Here is a 20000-nt window from a genome sequence, read left to right on the forward strand (position 1 = left end):
AATGAGAATATCAGATAATAGATGGACATTCAGAACAACAGAATGAGTCCCTGCAGATTTCTAAAGAAGCAGGGAAAGGAAAAGAAGATGATGGATTGATGAACTAAATTTTTGGGGGGGGTATAGACTGGCATAAAAGACCATAACCAAACAGAATTGAGAGGACATGTCTGTGGCCTTCGTCCTGCTGTGGACTAGGTACGGCTAGTGATATATATATATATATATATATATATATATATATATATATATATATATATATATATATATATATATATATATATATATATATACTACTTGCTAAGCTACAACCTTAGTTGGAAAAGTAGGATGCTATAAGCCTAAGGGCTCCAACAGGGAAAATAGCCCAGTAAGGAAAGGAAATAAGGAAAAACTTCAAGAACTTTAAGAACAATAACAACAGTAAAATAAAGATTTCATATATAAACTATAAAAACTTGAAAGTAACAAGAATAGAAACAAGATAGAATAGTGTGCCCGAGTGTACCCTTAAGCAAGAGGACTCCAATAACCCAAGACAGTGGAAGACTATGGTATAGAGGCTATAGCACTACACAAGACTAGAGAACAATGGTTTAATTTTGGAGTGTCCTTCTCCTAGAAGAGTTGCTTACACAGCTAAAGAGTCTCTTCTACCCTTACAAAGAGGAAAGTAGCCTCTGACTGAACAATTGCAGTAGTTAACCTCTTGAGAGAAGAAGAATTGTATATATATATATATATATATATATATATATATATATATATATATATATATATATATATATATATATATATATATATATATATATATATATATATATATATATATATATATATGTATATATATATATATATATATATATATATATATATATATATATATATATATATATATATATATATATATATATATATATATAAGCTAAGCTACCACCCTAGTTGAAAAAGCAGGATGGTAGACATATGGCTCCAACAGGAAATAATAGCCTAGCGAGGAAAGGAAGTAAAGAAACTATTTAGTATCATTTCAAAGTATTTCAATAGGTTTTCACCACTGGATAGGAAAAGTTACCAAATAAACGTTCAATCAGTTTTGTGAGTAATTGATCACTGTATTACCATTGCCATCGCTAAATAAAAATGGTTGGCCAATATTTTCCAGTTGTTTACAACTTGATTTCACATATATCTATGAACAAAACGTTTACCGTGATCATACCAATAATATAACCGTAAAATTTTAACATTTTGTTACAGGAAATGTGAGTAAATTCAATAAGTATGCATAAATATTATAAAATATATTAATAATTTATGTTTTTATAACATAATTTTTATATATACTTCATATTGATAGAATTTGAAGGAAATTAACCATAGCATAACCTGTATTTAGTTCGGGCACAGTCGAAGATTATTCTGTGTCAATTTCTATCCAAGTGTAGTTATATACTGCCTAAGTTAATTGTATGACCAATTATTTAATTTTATGACAGATCACTTTAATATATAGAAGGTTAGTTACTCAAGATCTGTGAATTTCTAATGCCAAATATGCTGTAACATTGTAATTGTAAATTTAGACAGGCGGCAGGTCTAATGTAGGCTGTCACTGTTCGCCATACGATTCCATAGGCTTGTGTTTATCACATTCCTAAGGAACATACAGGTATAGGAATTTGGTATGTAAAGGAACCTGTTATCATATTAGTATCCTTAATAAGAGTGTGGATTTGGTTTGATTGTGGAAGGCAGCATCGTTGAAAATGTGGTAATGTTAGTCGTACGTCAGGCTAAGTTAGGATGAACCTAATACAACTAGCCTTAGTAAACATTGTATTAATGTTATATTATGATGCTTGTTGGCTTAATTTGGTGTCAGGTGATTATGTATCTCTGAACTGGCTCGTGATGATGTAGAACGAGATCATTTTAAAGTCCGATCCCTACTATCATAAGTGTTCCCTATTCCGGTAATATTTCGGTAGAGACCCATCCAGCTATTACCACTTGCTAGTACATAAGAGCTTGATGTTTTTCTTTTTTTGCGAGCGAAACGAGCACATAGCGGAGCAAAAACGGAGCCTTTGTATATCAGCGGTCAGTTCCTCATGCGTTCGTTAGAAATGGACATCAACTAACCTAAACTTTTCCCCCCTAGCTTAACCTACAAGCCGTGTCCTTACCTACTTAGCTAACAAGTGGGCTTACGCCCCCCTGCAACCCCCCTTACACTGCCGGATTCTAAGTTATACATAATAGTACATACAGGTGGCCGCTGTCATACATACACCCCGCTAAAACCATTAGACACTATCAAAATATTACTGAAATATATTGGTTTTTGCATCGCCGTACGCTAGCTTCACTAGTGAAAAAAGAAAAACGTCAAGCTCCTTTGTAATGGTAAGCGGTTTGAATGTGGAGTACTGATACACTGCAATCTAGGAGTATTCTGCTACTGATGAACTTTTTTGTAGATATTTACTTTTGTACTGTCACTATTATCTAAAAAGCATTTGACAACCTACCCAAGTCTACTTCTAGGAATCTGTGTCCATATCCATATTCACAGCTTTTGACTAATGTCGCAGTAAAGTGATACAGATGTATATTGTCCCCCACCACAATGTCAAAGTAGTTAGAATGGCTGAAGATTGGTCTTGATATAATGAATAGACGGTACAACAGGTTAGGGAGCCATTTTTTAGATAAGTGATAGATTCCAGTCATTACAGTAGGCCAGAAGATTTATTCCCTAACCTAGCTCATATACTTTCTCTTCATTTTACAGTCTTACAGGAGGGAAACCTAAGTTTGAAAAGAGGAGTTTGGAGAGGAAAATTTGCTTGAAGCACAAGGCAGTTCATTTATGTAGGCCAAAATCTGCCGGTAACTCATAAAAATCATATAGATCTGAAAGTTGTGTTTTATGTTAATGAATTAGGGAAACCTCAGTAATGTTGAACTTTACCTAAGGTCTGTAGTTTCTGAAAAGTGCAGTGGCTCTGTCTAGTTACCTATATGATTAATATGTAAAATTTTGATGGTAAGGAGTTGGGGAGTTGACCAAGTTTAAAATTTGTCCATAGTAATTGCATCTTAGTAGATCATATGTATCGTGAACATCAGGTTGGGAGTAGTAATTATCAAGTTAGAATTTTGCGTTTATTTTTTTTTTTTTTCCATTTTGTCTTCAGGTATTAAAATATCTGTTTTACTTATCAATTTAACACATTTTTGAAGGACTATTTTTTTATTGGAATCAAGTTTCTTTTAAGGATTATGATAGTTCTAGATCCATATTTTACTCATAGTTGGGCCCACAGGATAACTTCATGGATGAGTTTTTCTAATAAAAAATTAAAAGTGATACATTTCCAACAAACAATTTCTGCTGTTTCTTCAATTTCTATGTATATAAATTTTTGCTGTTCTTCCCTTAGGTTTCAAGATGTCGCTATCAAAGAGAGAGTATGAAGACTACAAATCTGCCATTGATAAAATGGTAAACAGATATGTCACTCGAGACCGTTCGTCAGTAGTATCGGCTATTACCCATGCTGTAGATTCGGGAAATGACAAGAGGAGAGTCGAGGATAAACTGATGGATTATGTGGAGAGAAGCTTAGCGCATAAATTAGCAGAAAAGGTAAATATGATTTTATAGTTGTTGTAGTGAAGATGCTTGATTGCTGGCTTTCATATGGTCAATGCTGTTAAATAATAAGGTTATTTTCGTAGGTTTCTGCAGATTTTTATGATATATTGTTCTTATAGCATTCTGCTTTCCCAATTAGGATTGTAACTTAGCAAGTACACTGTAATATTAATAATAATACTAGTCTGTTTATGAACAACTTCCTGGCCATTTTACTCTTAGAATAGTGAAACTTTCATGGATTAATTGTTATATTGAGACAGGGAAGTTATTCAGTTTTGAAAGTTCGACCAAATTAATCCTAACCTTAACCCCAAGTTTGCACATGGTTGTCACAAAGCTTGTTTTGAGAAATAAGCTGCCATTGTGGAGGTCTGCACACACTGTGTGCTTTTCTAATTCTCTTCTTGTAATAAAAATGCTACATATATTTTCAACTCCTTTCGTACATTTATACAGTAAATATTGAAAATCACAGAGCACGTATGAAGGTTTGAACAATCTGTGTTGTACAGTACTTATAATTAAAGTTAGTATGTTTTCCAGCATCAAGGGAGTTTGGTCTTTTGCAGGCTTTTATGCTCCTTGACGATTTAGGATGCAAAGGAAAAAGTTCCTCCAGGAAGCGGACTCACAAGGATGATAGTGACCGTGATAAAGAGAGCAAAAGAGCCAGGGTGAAGGAGGACAAAGAGCCTTCACCGAAACCCAAGCCACCGGTGCAACCTCCTCCTCAACCAACTCCGAACAATACCGTCAGCCCAGGACAGATTCAAGCTCAGCAGGTAATTTATATATGACCTTAAATTGACTGTGTCGCTGAGTGTTGTCTTACTAGTATACCTGATCTTAAATTTAATGCAATTTGTACTACTCTATGTTAACCTATACAGTTTTGAACTTTTATTGCTTACTCTTTTAAGTAGCTGAAATCTTGGCTTTTAAATTTACTGTAATTTGTTTAATATTCCTAAAATATTTACAATAGCTAGAGAAAAGAGCATATTTAATTCCCAGAAAGTAATTTACTTAGGTACAAACAGGGTATGTAAAAGGCTAGGGGTGCACAATTCTACAGGTAATAGGTGAGTGAAGTTGTCAAAATACTCTCATACAGTATATTCTTTTACTCATTCAAGGTTTGAAAGTATTTGTGACAGTGTAGCTATTATGTGTAAGTGATAATGATGTATAAGGGATGTAATTTTCATTGAAATAGTGTAATCCATGGTAAAGACAACTATTCAAGTGTAACTGACGTGTATATAAGAATCAAAAGGAATAAGATAGAAAGTACAGTATTGACAAAACAGCTCTCTAAAATGAACTCCTTCGTGTGGGTACAGTGTTAGGCATAGAATGCTGTACTATACATACTACAGTATTACAGTATTGTATTATGAGAATCCTTTGTATTACACTTTGATACGAACCTTAGTAATCAATTTTTTTTTTATGATTCTCAACTACATTATAATGAGATGAAGTGAATGGAATTTTTTAAAATATTTGAAAATACAGTAATGTTTTAATCAGATTCATGTAAATGAAAGCCAAGGGAAGGGTTGGTCCCAATCACGGATATCTTTGCTCTTTCAGTCTGTGTGTAAGTCAAGAATAACTTGCATCTTTGGACTCTTGTAGAAAACACTTCTTTTGTATTTTGCATCTTTTCGAGTGTTGACTGCTATGTGAAAATACTGTTATTTTCTCCTCAGATCAAAGACATTATGGCCAAAGCTCAGGCTGTTATTGAAGAAAGAAAAAAAGCAATGGCTAGTCTCCAGCCAGTTCCACAGAAGCCTGCAACCAACGGCACTGGTTAGTTTTCAAAGATTTTGTTTTATTATTTTATCTTGGCTTTCTCAAATCTTAGGCTTTGCCACAGGGTCTTCCACTTTTTTGTGATAAATTGCACTTATTTAAAGGAGCTCTCGAGCTCAGCTTTCTTTCCATATTAGTTGATTTTAGTAGCTTTTCTTTATTTGTCATGTTTTTTCTTATAATACTTTGGTTATATATCATATGTATATTCAGGTTTACTCCTTTGCTTATCATTTTCACATATTGTAGGTTCTTTATTCTATAGAAGTTTGTGAGTTGAATTTATAGTCTTTTCGTATTCAGTTTGTTTACTTAACTGATATAGGTGCATATATAGTCTATTGAATATATCTGCTTTGACAATTCAGTTTTTTTAGATCATGAATGTAGACCAAATATCTTTAATTATCTTAATTTGAAAGACTTAAAGTAATGCTAATTTATATGATGTTGAACAAATGCAAACCTTTGCTTTGCGTATGCATTTACACTGATTTTTTTACTGTAATTTAAGACTGCAATTGCTTTCCATCACCTGATGCTTTGTAGCATTGGCATTTTTCGGTTGTTTACACAATGTTTATAAAACATAAACTGTAACTTTTAAAATGAGTAAAACTGCCATTTGATTATCAATTTAGTTAATTGAATGAATGTGGGCATTTTTCCTTAATGTAGCCTAAGTGAAAGCTAAGTCAAGTGCAGAGCATTAGTTTGTGCACCATACTGTATTATAAAAAAGTAAAATAAGCTTCCAATTTTGTTTAGAGTTTTCAGCAGTGCCCCTTGCAACTCAGCCACCACCATCTGCATTAGCTGGTGTTGGAGGTGGATCTGGTCCTGACGTAGGCTCAAGAATTGCCGAGCTTCAAGCTCGAATTCAAGCTCAGCTTGGAAGCGTACCAATTATTGGACTACCCCCTTTGCCGGTCATGAATGCTACTACTCCTGCCATGCCGCAGGCAGCAAAAGCAGCCGGGGACCAAGGAAAGCCAACCCCTCTTATTTTGGATGCCGAAGGAAGGACTGTAGATAAAAGTGGCAAAGAGGTTCACTTGACTCAACGAATTCCAACGCTCAAGGTGTGGTATTTTTGTTTACCTATTTAGAACCTTCTCAATTGTCACATACAATGATACTCATGTATTTTACACTTTTGAATTATTTTGTGAGCTTCATCATATTACTTTATTCCAGGCCAACATCAGGGCAAAGAAACGTGAAGAATTCAAGCAGCAATTACAGGAGAGGCCTTTGGAAGACACCGTCGAAAGTACGTTCTTTGATCCTCGAGTTACTGGTCGTCCATCAGTAAGGTCGAAGCGGCCTTTTAGATTTCATGACCCTGGTAAATTTATTCAGTTAGCTCAGAGAGAGAGAGCAAAAGTGAGTATTTCATGAGAAATGATTTAACTATATCTTTTGTTAATTAGAATTATGAAGCATTAGGGTTTTTTTTTTTTTTCTTTTTTTTTTTTTGCAGGATGTAGCAAAGCAGTATCAAGTATTTTCTATCTTCCATTATAATGTGCATATATTGGTTGCTTTTCTTATTGGTTAGATTTTATATTAAATGGCAGTTATTGCAAAAAATTGTACTTTGTTGTAAAGTCTTAGACTGTGCCATAAGTGAAAACCAGGAATGCTGATGATTCCTATAAGGATACCTTTCGTAGTTATGCCTTAGTGAAATTAACAGTGGTGGCAACCACTGCCCCCACCATTTCTTTACCCTATTCAAACAATAATGATACACTAATACCTGAAGTATAATCAATGATGGTTTGGAGTTTTAAGTGGTAGATTAAATTTTATGGCGACTATGACCTAGGCATGGTTATTTTTCAGATACAGTGTTCAGTAGACATAACTGTGAAGGGAATAGTAGTAACCCTTATTTTCTCTAGGCTAATATATCCTCTTCATTTTCCAGTCTAGGTTAGAAAAGCTACAAGGAGAAATCTCCCAGATTGCCAAAAAAACAGGTATATCATCAGCTGCTAAACTAGCTCAACTTGAGCAGAGAGAACTGAAGAGTTCGGTAGATGATGCACCTGATGTGGAGTGGTGGGACGCTGTTATCCTTGATGGCAATAAGTAAGTTTTGATTACGTTATTCTTGAATTTTTATGCACTTCTTTAGTAGCAGTTTATTTAATCATGCATTTCTTTAACCTTTTGATTGAGTTGTTTGCCTTGTTGTAGGTGGTTGTTTTTTTCATGGTATATAAGTCTACTCAGTTATTGCTCTAGTATTAGTCCTTGTAGACCAGACAGCATATTAACCCAAAAACAGTGGTTTTCTAAAAGGAAAAATCTATTGTTGGGGAGAAGCTGTTTGGTCTCCAAGACCCTCCCTCCTTAACACTGTGTAGGGAAGAGTAACATGGTCCGTAGAAGTAGTGTTGGTTCTCGTTGATGACATGTCATCAGTTGCCAAATGATTTCAGTCAAAGGACACAATAACTCTCTAGCGGTAGTATTTCGGCCACCCGTTGAGATAACTACCGCTAGACTGTACAGTACCACATTGGATTCCTCTCTTTGGTTACGGGTCATTTCATTTTTGCTGACACATACACAGAATAGTCTGGCGTATTCTTTACTTATTATCCTCTTTCCTCATACTCTTGACAATACTGAAATTACCAATCAATTCTTCTGCTCTCAAGAGGTTAACTACTGCACTGTAGTTGCTCAGTGGCTGCTTTCCTCTTGGTAAGGGTAGAAGAGACTCTCTAGCTATGGTAAAGAGCTCTTCCAGAAGGAGGACACTCCAAAATTAAACCATTGTTCTCCAGTCTTGGGTAGTGCCATAGCCTCTGTACCATGGTCTTCCACGGTCTTGGGTTACAGATCTCTTGCTTGAGGGTACACCCGGGCGCACTATTCTATCTTGCTTATCCTCTTGTTATTTCAAAGTTTTCAACCTATTGTTATTTTCAAGTTTTTATAGTTTATATATAAAAGATGTGTTTTAATGTTATTATTGTTCTTAAACTTCTCTTGTAGGTTTTCCTTATTTCCTATCCTCACTGGGCTATTTTCTCTGTTGGAGCCCTTGGGCTTATAGCATCCCACTTTTCCAACTAGGTTTGTAGCTTAGAAAGTAATAATAATAATGATGCTATTAACAATAATAATAATAATGGAAGTTCTATGACTAGTTCAATAGCACCTAAACTCATAAGTCGTCTTTATATACGTTAAGTGCGTGCTTTGCATGCTGAAACACTGAGCAGGGGAGACCATATTTCTCTAGTAAATTATGTAGTATTAGTAACATTCTTGTAGAGGAAGTGTAACTTTTAAACATAATTTTGAATTTTTAATATTATATAAGGGGTTAAAAATGATGAAATAGATTGGATTCATGCTATTTTGAATATAAAGAATTAGTCTTGTCAGTACAACAGGAACTTTATTTCTTTGAATTATTGGGTCAAGTAGTCATTCTCTTGAATGATTATTTGACATTGAATTCATCATTTTGAAAACAGCCTTAAGAATTGATTAAACCAAAAATAAATTTGAAAATAAGTAAAATTATAAGTTGGCTCTGAATGGCTTGTATATTTTGTAATCCATTGATCTTGTAGGTACAATCAAATCATGTTGTGATAGTGTTTTTATGGAATAATGTCCTAAGGGGTAGTTTGTCAAAAGCTTAAATACGTGTTTTCCTGGTATTGAGGCTGTAATCTTTCAAGAGTAAGTCAAGAATAAAGGTGAATGCTGCCACACTTATCTCTGTCTAATGCTTTATGTAATTATGGCATAAAATTGAATAGGATTTTCAAAAAACAAAATTTAAATGCCAATTTTTTCCCATTTGTCATATATTTTTGGAATCTTATATTAAGATATCTTGATACTCTCCTGTCTTTGATGCGGACTTACGAAGATGACCGACTTAGAAAAGTAACTTTTTACATTTCATTGATGTTGAAATTATTTGCGTCTCAGAGCTACCCTTTCAACAAGACTCTGACCTGAAAGAGATCAGCCATGTAGTCCATGTAGTATGATTTTTATTCAATTTACAGAGATTGATAATTTTCAAACTAGTAGGTTACGAAATCTTAACTGAAAGACATGTCATAAAATAGTTAGAACTTGTACGGTAATAAGATTTCAATTATTTATGCAGAGTTCATGTTTGTATCATTGCAAGTTTCATTATTTTTTGTTCTTTGAGACATGATGTTTTGATAAATGCAATCAGTTTTATCTTTGTAATTTAATATTATCTTGCGATTTTAGTCTCTATTTGGAATTTATATTTATTTATACATGTCTTCTTTGTAAAGTTACCTTATGGAATTCGTGAATGTTGTCTGTAGTATTTCATAGGATGCTTCCTTTCTTTATTACATTCTAGATATTCTGAAGAGGGATGTCCAATTCCAGTTAAGGAAGACTTTATAACAAGTTTCATAGAACATCCCCTCGAAATGAGATGTCCTTCAGATACAGGAAAGCCCGTTACGCTTCAGGTGTACCTTACGAAAAAGGAACGCAAAAAATTACGTCGTATGAATAGGAGAGAGGCCTGGAAGGAGAAACAGGAGAAGATACGTCTTGGATTGGAACCGCCTCCTGAACCGAAGGTGATTGAAAATTATTTAAGAGAGTTTTCATGATTATTTACCGTAATATTTTTCATTTTACTTTTAGTAATTTTAGAGATCAGGATATCTTTATAACTTGCATATACTTGTCCTTGTTGGCAAGACTTAGATTTTAAAATGGACCAATGTATGATTTGTTTAGTTATTTTCAGACTAATGAATGTGATAACATTCGCCACATTTTTCAGAAAAAAATATACAGTATATTTCATGCGAGATTAGGGCTCCTTTCAATGATTTGAACTTGAAATAAATATAAGTTTTGAATAACAATATGTAGCCTAACATAGTAAAATTTATGAAACATCAAAATTTTATAATTTCTGCAGTTTACTGACAAGAAAGGCTGCCCCAGTGAAAGGAATTTCCCATATAGTATAACTTTGAGCTTGCTACCAGCTTATATTCTGCCAAAAATTAAAGTTTTCCACTTTGAGTGATTTTTTCTGCATTATCTTAGATGCAAATTATTGCAATGCACTAGGATCTCTTGAATGTTGCAACCTTTTATTTCAATGTAAGAAAAAAAGATTCAGCATTTGCAAGTCTAAAAGCATATTCTTTTTAAGGCTGCGGAACTTGTTAGATACTACAGTGAACACTTACCATTAAATTTACTAATTAGTGTTATTAATGAAGCAAAGTAATTTGTCATGCAAAGTAATTATTATTATTGATAATTATTGGTGTGTATTTTAGTCATCATAAAAGAATATTTCAAAATTTTCCTATTTTTTTGCAGGTACGAATGGCGAATCTTATGCGCGTGTTAGGGAATGAAGCTGTCCTTGATCCTACCAAAATGGAAAAGCATGTTAGAGAGCAGATGGCAAAGAGACTTAAGGCTCATCAAGATGCCAATGCAGCTCGGAAACTAACGCCAGACCAGCGTAGAGAAAAGAAGGTTAGGAAATTGAAAGAAGATACGACTACCGGCGTTCATGTTGCAGTTTACAAGTGAGTTACGATGTGAGATTGGTTAAAGTCTTTCTATTTAGGGTACTGTATGTTGTTGTCCGGATGCCAGAAATCTCAAAATCAATCAATCAATTAGGGAATGCTGAATCAGGAAGGATGTTGTTAATCTGAAAGCTTTGATATTGTGGAAGTATACCCATATAGTTTACAAAATATGTACAGTAATTGTATACAGTACTTTGATAATTTCCGACATAATGCATAAGATGTCTCGACCACTTAAATATTTTTTTATAATCTGGTTTTGAAAATGGTGGTGCGCAAACATTTTTAATCCTATATATTTGCTAAATTTTAATATGTACTTCCTTCATTCCAACCTATTTTTCTTCTCATTTTGGAGACTGAAATTACTGCAGAAATGTTTAAAGTAAATCTTAGCCATCTTACTTTAATCTTATGTTAACAGAATTAATGAGAGAGGAAAACCGGAAAGATCTAGAATATCACAACATCACAGATATTGCTTTTATGTTGATGATTTCCGTTTCCCTCTATTATTGTACTTAACCCTTTCGCCCCCAAAGGACGTACCGGTACGTTCTTGCAAAACATTGTTATTTAAATGTTTTTGATAACTTAATGAGAAACTTCAGGCATTTTCCAAAAGAATGAGACCAACCTGACCTCTCTATGACAAAAATTAAGGCTGTTAGAGCAATTTGAAAAAAAATATTAGCTAAATGTGCTCGAAATTTAACCTTATGGCGGGGGTAAAAGGGTTAATTACACTATTCCCCTAATTTGATGTTATTAACATTGCTTCAGGTCCTGGCTATACAATACAGTACTATTCTGTTGCTCCGTTGATGTACCTTGTTTATTCACTCTACTGTTAATAAGTATTAATCTTTTGTGCAAGTATGTAGTATATTTAGTCCTTGTAGGAGGTGCCAATCACTAATGGATTTGTGCACAGCTAAACATTAAGTGCAGTGTACTAAGCACTATATCCCTTTTTAGTATTCAAATTATGATACAGTATGCTTCTGATGTGTAAAAGCCAGTGCTATTGATTCAATTTATATTATTAAAATAAATTAGATTTAATTAGACCACTCTTATAGGGCTTGACTAAAGGGTTCATACTCAACTACCTAAGAACTAATTATTGGAGAAAGATGAGGAAGTTAGACAGCTAGGTGGGAAGAGACTACAGATAATGGATGAAAAGAAAAGGCACAAAGCCCTGCATTGAAGACAATGTCATGTGGAGAAATAACCTTAGTTCATATCCTCCAAACAAACTGGGGTTGAAGGGTAGAAGCAAAATAATTGAGTCAGGGCCTTTCATTTTGAGACTTTCTTGAAAAACTGAAAAGGATTTGATGAGATAATTTAGAAGAGATAATTTATAGTTTTATTCAACACCCATTCAGTTATGTACCGGTATTGTTTTCTTTTCAGAGTTACTGATTTCTCGAATGGCTCTCATAAATTTAAAGTTGAAACTAATGCAAAGCAGCTTTATATGACTGGCACTGTTGTCCTCTTCAAAGACATCAATGTCGTCGTCGTTGAAGGAGGACCCAAACAGCAGAAAAAATATAAACGGTATGGTTACTTCTACTGTATTCGTCAATTATGTACCTGTTTTTATGCCTAGGTTTTCACAAATGTATTTGCATTCATATACTACTGTATATAGTGCAGTAGCAAATGTATTTTTTAAACAACAAATGCTGAAATACTTGAATGTCATGTGGATACTGATTTTTTTTGTAGATATACAGTATGTAATCATTCATATGTTGAAGTTGATTATTCATATAATGTAAGAATATCAATAATAATTCATATGTTAAAGTTTATTATTCATATAATACAATATAAGAATATCAAGACAATAACACAGCTGCTTGACATAAAAGTTCCTCAGTATTTTACTTGTCATTTTTATTATGATTATAACAAAACATCATTGATTGTCCTCATTTGACTAGAATACTTTATTACACTGCTTTATTTTTAGGTTAATGATGGAACGCATAAGATGGGCTGAAGAGAGCCGTTCAAAAGACGCAGATTTAGAATCCAAATGTCAGTTGATATGGGAAGGCAAAACTCCAGAAAGAAGTTTTGGTGAGGTGAGTAATATAGAGTGTTTGATTATTATTAAGCACAACACAGTGATTTAACCAGACCACTGATTAGTATTTTATTCATTCTCACACACACGTGTATTCTTGACCACCAAAGCTTGGTTTTTATCTCTGATAACCATTGTTACACAATCCATTCTTTTCCATTCTCTAAATATTTTCAGTGTGTGGGTTTTCAAATCTGTTCTTCAGAATCACTATACACTGTGGTTCCATTTTTATAGGTTTATGTGCTTGTTGTGTAAGATTGTGTTTTTTATGTTTGTATTTTTATTCCAGCTTTGCATATTTGCTCTTTACTCAACACTGTGTGACACATAAGAAGAGCAGATGGTGTACTATTTTTCATCTCATCTCTTTTAGAATTTTGTAGTGTGTTGGAAGGTTATTCGGTCATTCTGAATTTGGTTTGAGTCATTTGATTGTATGTGCAAATTGAATATTAACAATCATACTATAATTTTGGCTTCATAATATGTGTGTGGAAAATGAGTAAGGAGGTGTTCTTGGAGATGGTAATTGGGATAGCTAAAGAACTATTTTTACTCCTATCAAAATTGTGGCATAAAGACGTGATTGGTATAAAATGAAAAATACAATATAATATACTGTATGTAATTTTGATAGGACTCTTGAAAGTATAACTTGAAGCTCTTCTGACAGATACAGAACTAGCCATGATGTCAATGTATTAGATCAAAATGCAATCAGCGTGCAGTGAAAGGATTAAGAGTGCTTATTGATCCACAATTGTTCACCATATTATCTGGATCTATTAGATCATATAGAGCAAGTAAAGGGAGTGACGATAAAGTTACTACCCAATGTATTTTTTCAGCTAAAAACTAAGTCACCAAAGGCTAAAAAGGTAATGCAAAAGAAAGAAAGGAATCGTAGTGGTATCTCAAATAATATTTTGAGGTAGGTCTTGACATAGGCATACAGTATAGTATAATCATAATTATTTATGATTTCAACAAACTAAAGTACAGCATTCTAATTTGATTGCCATTATTCCACTCATGACTACTTCCATGTAAAGTTTTTGTCAGTATTGATTTAGTACATATTTTTTCACATTATTATTGATATTATTATGCCTTAGATGACCGCGGAGGTAGCAGCAGTAGGGGATTCAGCATTATGAAGCTTCATCTGTGGTGGATAATGTGGGAGGGTGGGCTTTGGCACCCTAGCAGTACCAGCTGAACTTGGTCGAGTCCCTTGTTAGGCTGAGAGGAACGTAGAGAGTAGAGGTCCCCTTTTTTGTTTTGTTTCATTTGTTGATGTCGGCTACCCCCCCAAATTGTGGGAAGTGCCTTGGTATATTTATGTACAGTATGTATTATTACTATTACTTGCTAAGCTACAACCCTAGTTGGTAAAGGAGGATATTATAAGCCCAGGGGTTCCAACAGGGAAAATAGCCCAGTGAGGACAAGAAACAGGGAAAAATTAAATATTTTAAGAACAGTAACATTGAAATAAATATTTCCTATATAAACTATAAAAACTTCAACAAAATAAGAGAAAGAGAAATAAGATAGAATAGTGTGCCCGAGTATACCCTCAAGCAAGAGACCTCTAACCCAAGACTATGGTAAAGAGACTTATGGCACTACCCAAGACTTAAAGAACAATGGTTTGATTTTGGAGTGTCTTTCTCGTAGAAGAGCTGCTCACCATAGCTAAAAGAGTCTCTTCTACCCTTACCAAGAGGAAAATAGCCACTGAACAATTAAAGTGCAGTAGTTAACCCCTTGGGTGGAGAAGAATTGTTTGGTAATCTCATTGTTGTCAGGTGTATGAGGACAGAGGAGATTATGTAAAGAATAGGCCAGACTATTTGGTGTATATGTAGGCAAAGGGAAAATCAACCATAACCAGAGAGAAGGATCCAATGTAGTACTGTCTGGCCAGACAAAGGATCCAATATCTCTCTAGTGGTAGTATCTCGAAGGGTGGCTGGTGCCCTGGTCAACCTACTACATAATTAGAGTGATAGGACTTTTTCAAGGTTTACTTATATGGATTTGATTTATGATTTTGGCTCATAAGACCCTGCTCTGGAGCTGACAAGGCCACTTACTGCTCTTGTATAACCTGTGGGGAAAACCAGGGCAATGGAAAAAAGAAAATGGGAAAGGAGGTATAGTAGAAGGCTAAAAAGTGAGTGCTTCTAGGGGTCAAAGGGATGTTGCAAAGAATTTTAAGTAATGTTTACAGGAATTTTGGGACTTGTTATATTCCTAGTAACACAGTTGAAGTTATTACCGGTACTTTTGGGACTTGTTGTATTCCTAGTAACGCAGTTGAAGTTATTACTTTTGGGACTTGTTGTATTCCTAGTAACGCAGTTGAAGGTATTACCTTTGGGACTTGTTGTATTCCTAGTAACGCAGTTGAAGTTATTACTTTTGGGACTTGTTGTATTCCTAGTAACGCAGTTGAAGGTATTACCTTTGGGACTTGTTGTATTCCTAGTAACGCAGTTGAAGTTATTACTTTTGGGACTTGTTGTATTCCTAGTAACGCAGTTGAAGGTATTACCTTTGGGACTTGTTGTATTCCTAGTAACGCAGTTGAAGTTATTACTTTTGGGACTTGTTGTATTCCTAGTAACGCAGTTGAAGTTATTACTTTTGGGACTTGTTGTATTCCTAGTAACGCAGTTGAAGGTATTACCTTTGGGACTTGTTGTATTCCTAGTAACACAGTTGAAGTTATTACTTTTGGGACTTGTTGTATTCCTAGTAACACAGTTGAAGGTATTACCTTTGGGACTTGTTGTATTCCTAGTAACACAGTTGAAGGTATTACTTTTGGGACTTGTTGTATTCCTAGTAACACAGTTGAAGTTATTACTTTTGGGACTTGTTGTATTCCTAGTAACGCAGTTGAAGTTATTACTTTTGGGACTTGTATTCCTAGTAACGCAGTTGAAGGTATTACGTTTGGGACTTGTTGTATTCCTAGTAACACAGTTGAAGTTATTACTTTTGGGACTTGTTGTATTCCTAGTAACACAGTTGAAGGTATTACTTTTGGGACGTGTTGTATTCCTAGTAACACACTTGAAGGTATTACCTTTGGGACTTGTTGTATTCCTAGTAACACAGTTGAAGTTATTACTTTTGGGACTTGTTGTATTCCTAGTAACGCACTTGAAGGTATTACCTTTGGGACTTGTTGTATTCCTAGTAACACACTTGAAGGTATTACTTTTGGGATTTGTTGTATTCCTAGTAACACACTTGAAGTTATTACCTTTGGGACTTGTTGTTACTAGTAACGCACTTGAAGGTATTACCTTTGGGACTTGTTACTAGCCTAGTAACACACTTGAAGGTATTACCTTTGGGACTTGTTGTATTCCTAGTAACACACTTGAAGGTATTACTTTTGGGATTTGTTGTATTCCTAGTAACACACTTGAAGTTATTACCTTTGGGACTTGTTGTATTCCTAGTAACACAGTTGAAGTTATTACTTTTGGGACTTGTTGTATTCCTAGTAACACACTTGAAGTTATTACCTTTGGGACTTGTTGTATTCCTAGTAACACAGTTGAAGTTATTACTTTTGGGACTTGTTGTATTCCTAGTAACACAGTTGAAGGTATTACTTTTGGGACTTGTATTCCTAGTAACGCAGTTGAAGTTATTACTTTTGGGACTTGTTGTATTCCTAGTAACACAGTTGAAGGTATTACCTTTGGGACTTGTTGTATTCCTAGTAACGCAGTTGAAGTTATTACTTTTGGGACTTGTTGTATTCCTAGTAACACAGTTGAAGGTATTACTTTTGGGACTTGTTGTATTCCTAGTAACACAGTTGAAGTTATTACTTTTGGGACTTGTTGTATTCCTAGTAACACAGTTGAAGGTATTACTTTTGGGACTTGTTGTATTCCTAGTAACACAGTTGAAGTTATTACCTTTGGGACTTGTTGTATTCCTAGTAACACAGTTGAAGTTATTACTGGCCCTTTCCTCAGTGGAGAATCCTTCTGATGGTACCACTTCTTTAAAAATATATTTATGCCACGTTCTTAGTCCGTTAGAAGTTGTATACATTTCACGTATGTTGCATTGATAACGATTTTTATTTTTATTACACTTTGTTGTTAAAATATCTATCATTTCTGTGCGTTCATCGAGGATTTAGTTGTTCAGCTCTGCATATTTAAACAAATTGTTGGTCTTCATGTTAGTCTTTTTTTTTTTTCTTTCTTTTTTGGAACTCCTTTCATCAACTCCTCATTTCTTGGTAAGCCTTTTTTTTATTTTCCGTTCTAGGTCGTAATTTTTTCAAGTAACCAACTCCTCTGAAGTATCAGCTATTTTTTTTTAATAGCACTCTTTTATTTTTTATTGAAAGTCTTAATTTTCACAACTTTTTTTTTTTTGGTTCTCGATGCAATAAATTAAAAACAGTACTAATTTTTTACAGCAATGTATTGAACTTGCATCCAAATTCATCAATTCATATATCTCAATTCTAGGTTTAGCAGTTTGATGTTAGGTAAGTTTAAGAACAGTATTTGTTAAGTAGGTGATGCAAGAACTTGAAAAGTCGAGTTATCTACAGTATTTCGCTATCTATTTTCACAGATGCTGTTTAAGGCTTGTCCAACTGAAAACTTTGCTCGGGATCACTTCAAAAAGCATGGTGTTGAACACTACTGGGACATAGCATATGGAAAGAAAATTTTAGAAGAGACTGATGAAGGAATATGAAGATGTAAATAAAATGTAGTGCATATAACAAATTGTGAAAAGACCGACAGTTTACGAGCTGTCCTGGCTGACACGACACTTTGGAAATGCTTTGTGGGTGGAGGAGGTTCTGTATTTGGAGCCATTTCCTTACTTTTTATATCTGTACAATATTAATTGTGATATATCCAATGACAACACAGGCGCATGCTTTTGAGAAGGAACGTTTGTTAAATTAGTCATCTGCCTTTTAGATACTTTCAGTGTAATGAAAAGATGAATTTGGCATTTTGGATTTAGTTGTACAAAAGATTGAGTGAATTTGTTTTATATCAATTTTGTTTAATACGGAATTGTTTGTAAATAGATAATGTTTGATAGATTTGCTAAACAATATGTTTAAATTTAGCATATGAAATATAATTATATAGTTAACAGATATTCATATACTGTATATATTTTTTATTTTTAGATGTATTTACCATAATGAGTTATGTAAAAAAAAAAATTCTTCCCTGTTCATGTTTTTTTTTCTTTTAACTTTTAACTTTTCTCATAAAGCTTCTCCATGCTGGGACAGAAAAGGATGCAATCTGATTTATCCGAAGCATGAAACATCAAATGTAAATGAGAAAAGTAGGTTTTATTTTTGTTTTCGTAAATATACAGTGGTAAGAAGTTCATGCGTTTCAATTGGATAGAATTACATGTACATTCGTAAATGTCATATTGACTTCTCAATTATTAGAAATTTTACTGTCATTTAAAAGGGGTCAGCCTTAACTGAAGAAAGAATAGTAATGGTCTCGTTAAACTATTTTTAAGAATTCTTATAAAAGTTGGCAGACTTTTTATGCTACTATGATGAAATTGTTCTGGTTATTCATTTATACAAGAGATATTTTCCTTATTAAAGGCTTAGATTATACATTTTTTTCTGGATTATCTCAACAAATATTTTCTTTCAAGAGATGTTACTACCTGAGAGACACAAAGATGTCCGTAGTATATGTCCTGGATGCAAAATGCTTGTACTTGTGTGAGACCTTAAAGAAAAAATCTCAATCTGTAAGATTTGGCACAATTACAATTTTCTAAAAGATGATATATCCTTCAGAAGAAACTATTTCTTCCAGTTATATCTTCATACCATTCTGCTCACACTTCAATAAGGGTGGTAATGTTCTTAAACATAAAAGGCAAATAATACTGCATAGTTCTATAATAATAAAAAGGAAAATGGTGATGGATATATGTTAGAATTAAACAGAAAATTTTAAAAACTCTCTAAATTGATATAATTTTGATGGACCTCCCCTGATTTTCATATTGCTTCTTCTCCTGAATCTTAGTTTAATCGACCTTTATCCATAAAATTTTAAAATTATCCCATTTTCTTCCCACCAATAAACACATCCTAAGTAAAGGAATGAATATTCTAGCGGTAAGTGGTAACTAATATGCCAGTCTCTTTCTCTCATCAGTTTCTATAGTCATCTGATATTGATCACACCTTCAGTTGTTTACTTATTACTGTGCCCTGAGATGTTTTCCCCAGGTTTCTAAGCAATTACTGGAAAATTTGCTGATTTTCCCTTGGTTCAACCTATGATACAGAAAATGAAGGAACCAACCTTGAAAGAGGAATTACAGTATCTCCTTTGTAGATCTTACGTAACCTTATTGCTGAGAAATATCTTTGTAGATTTTACGTAACCTTATTGCTGAGAAATATCTTTATGAGTTGAGTGAAGTAAGTTTGGAAGCTGCTTAGTCTTCCAAGTCTGCAGTAATAGACTAATCCAATACTAGTTATATCCCTCGGTTATCCTCTTCACAGAGGATAGAATCAATATATTGTCTCAGATTCAGAAGAGGCTAGCAATTCCAATTCCAGTTTAGATCTTAAGCCTTCTTTAACATGAGATGCACTGACTTGTATAATACTCATCTGTTGTATAAGTCTTGACCACATCATTGCACCTCGGAAACAAAAAAATGTTCAAACACTTGCCATTAAGACCGAACGAGAACCACTGTCTTGAGTGCCTCCTCAGATCCTTGGAAGGGATCACCTGAGAAC

General features: G+C 33.9%; 1 protein-coding gene across 1 annotated transcript; it reads left to right on the top strand.

Annotated features, from left to right (window-relative positions):
• Nucleotides 1-1390: 1390 nt before the first annotated feature.
• On the top strand, nt 1391-18596 carry Prp3 (pre-mRNA processing factor 3). Its single transcript, XM_068350854.1, has 12 exons — nt 1391-1519; nt 3450-3655; nt 4237-4449; nt 5383-5485; nt 6257-6570; nt 6686-6874; nt 7422-7585; nt 9870-10098; nt 10862-11076; nt 12505-12651; nt 13070-13184; nt 17813-18596. Exons 2-12 carry the CDS (start codon nt 3458-3460, stop codon nt 17936-17938), a joined length of 2013 nt encoding a protein of 670 aa, XP_068206955.1. The 5' UTR covers nt 1391-1519; nt 3450-3457; the 3' UTR covers nt 17939-18596.
• Nucleotides 18597-20000: the final 1404 nt, after the last annotated feature.

This window comes from Palaemon carinicauda, chromosome 27, assembly GCF_036898095.1.
Source record: "Palaemon carinicauda isolate YSFRI2023 chromosome 27, ASM3689809v2, whole genome shotgun sequence".
Taxonomy (NCBI): domain Eukaryota; kingdom Metazoa; phylum Arthropoda; class Malacostraca; order Decapoda; family Palaemonidae; genus Palaemon; species Palaemon carinicauda.

Excerpts from the sequence above, each read along its gene's own strand:
- Prp3 (XM_068350854.1), top strand. The coding sequence starts at position 3,458 with ATGTCGCTATCAAAGAGAGAGTATGAAGACTACAAATCTGCCATTGAT. Across the intron at positions 7,586-9,869 it reads GTTATCCTTGATGGCAATAA|ATATTCTGAAGAGGGATGTC; the intron begins GTAAGTTTTGAT and ends ATTACATTCTAG. Across the intron at positions 13,185-17,812 it reads CAGAAAGAAGTTTTGGTGAG|ATGCTGTTTAAGGCTTGTCC; the intron begins GTGAGTAATATA and ends CTATTTTCACAG.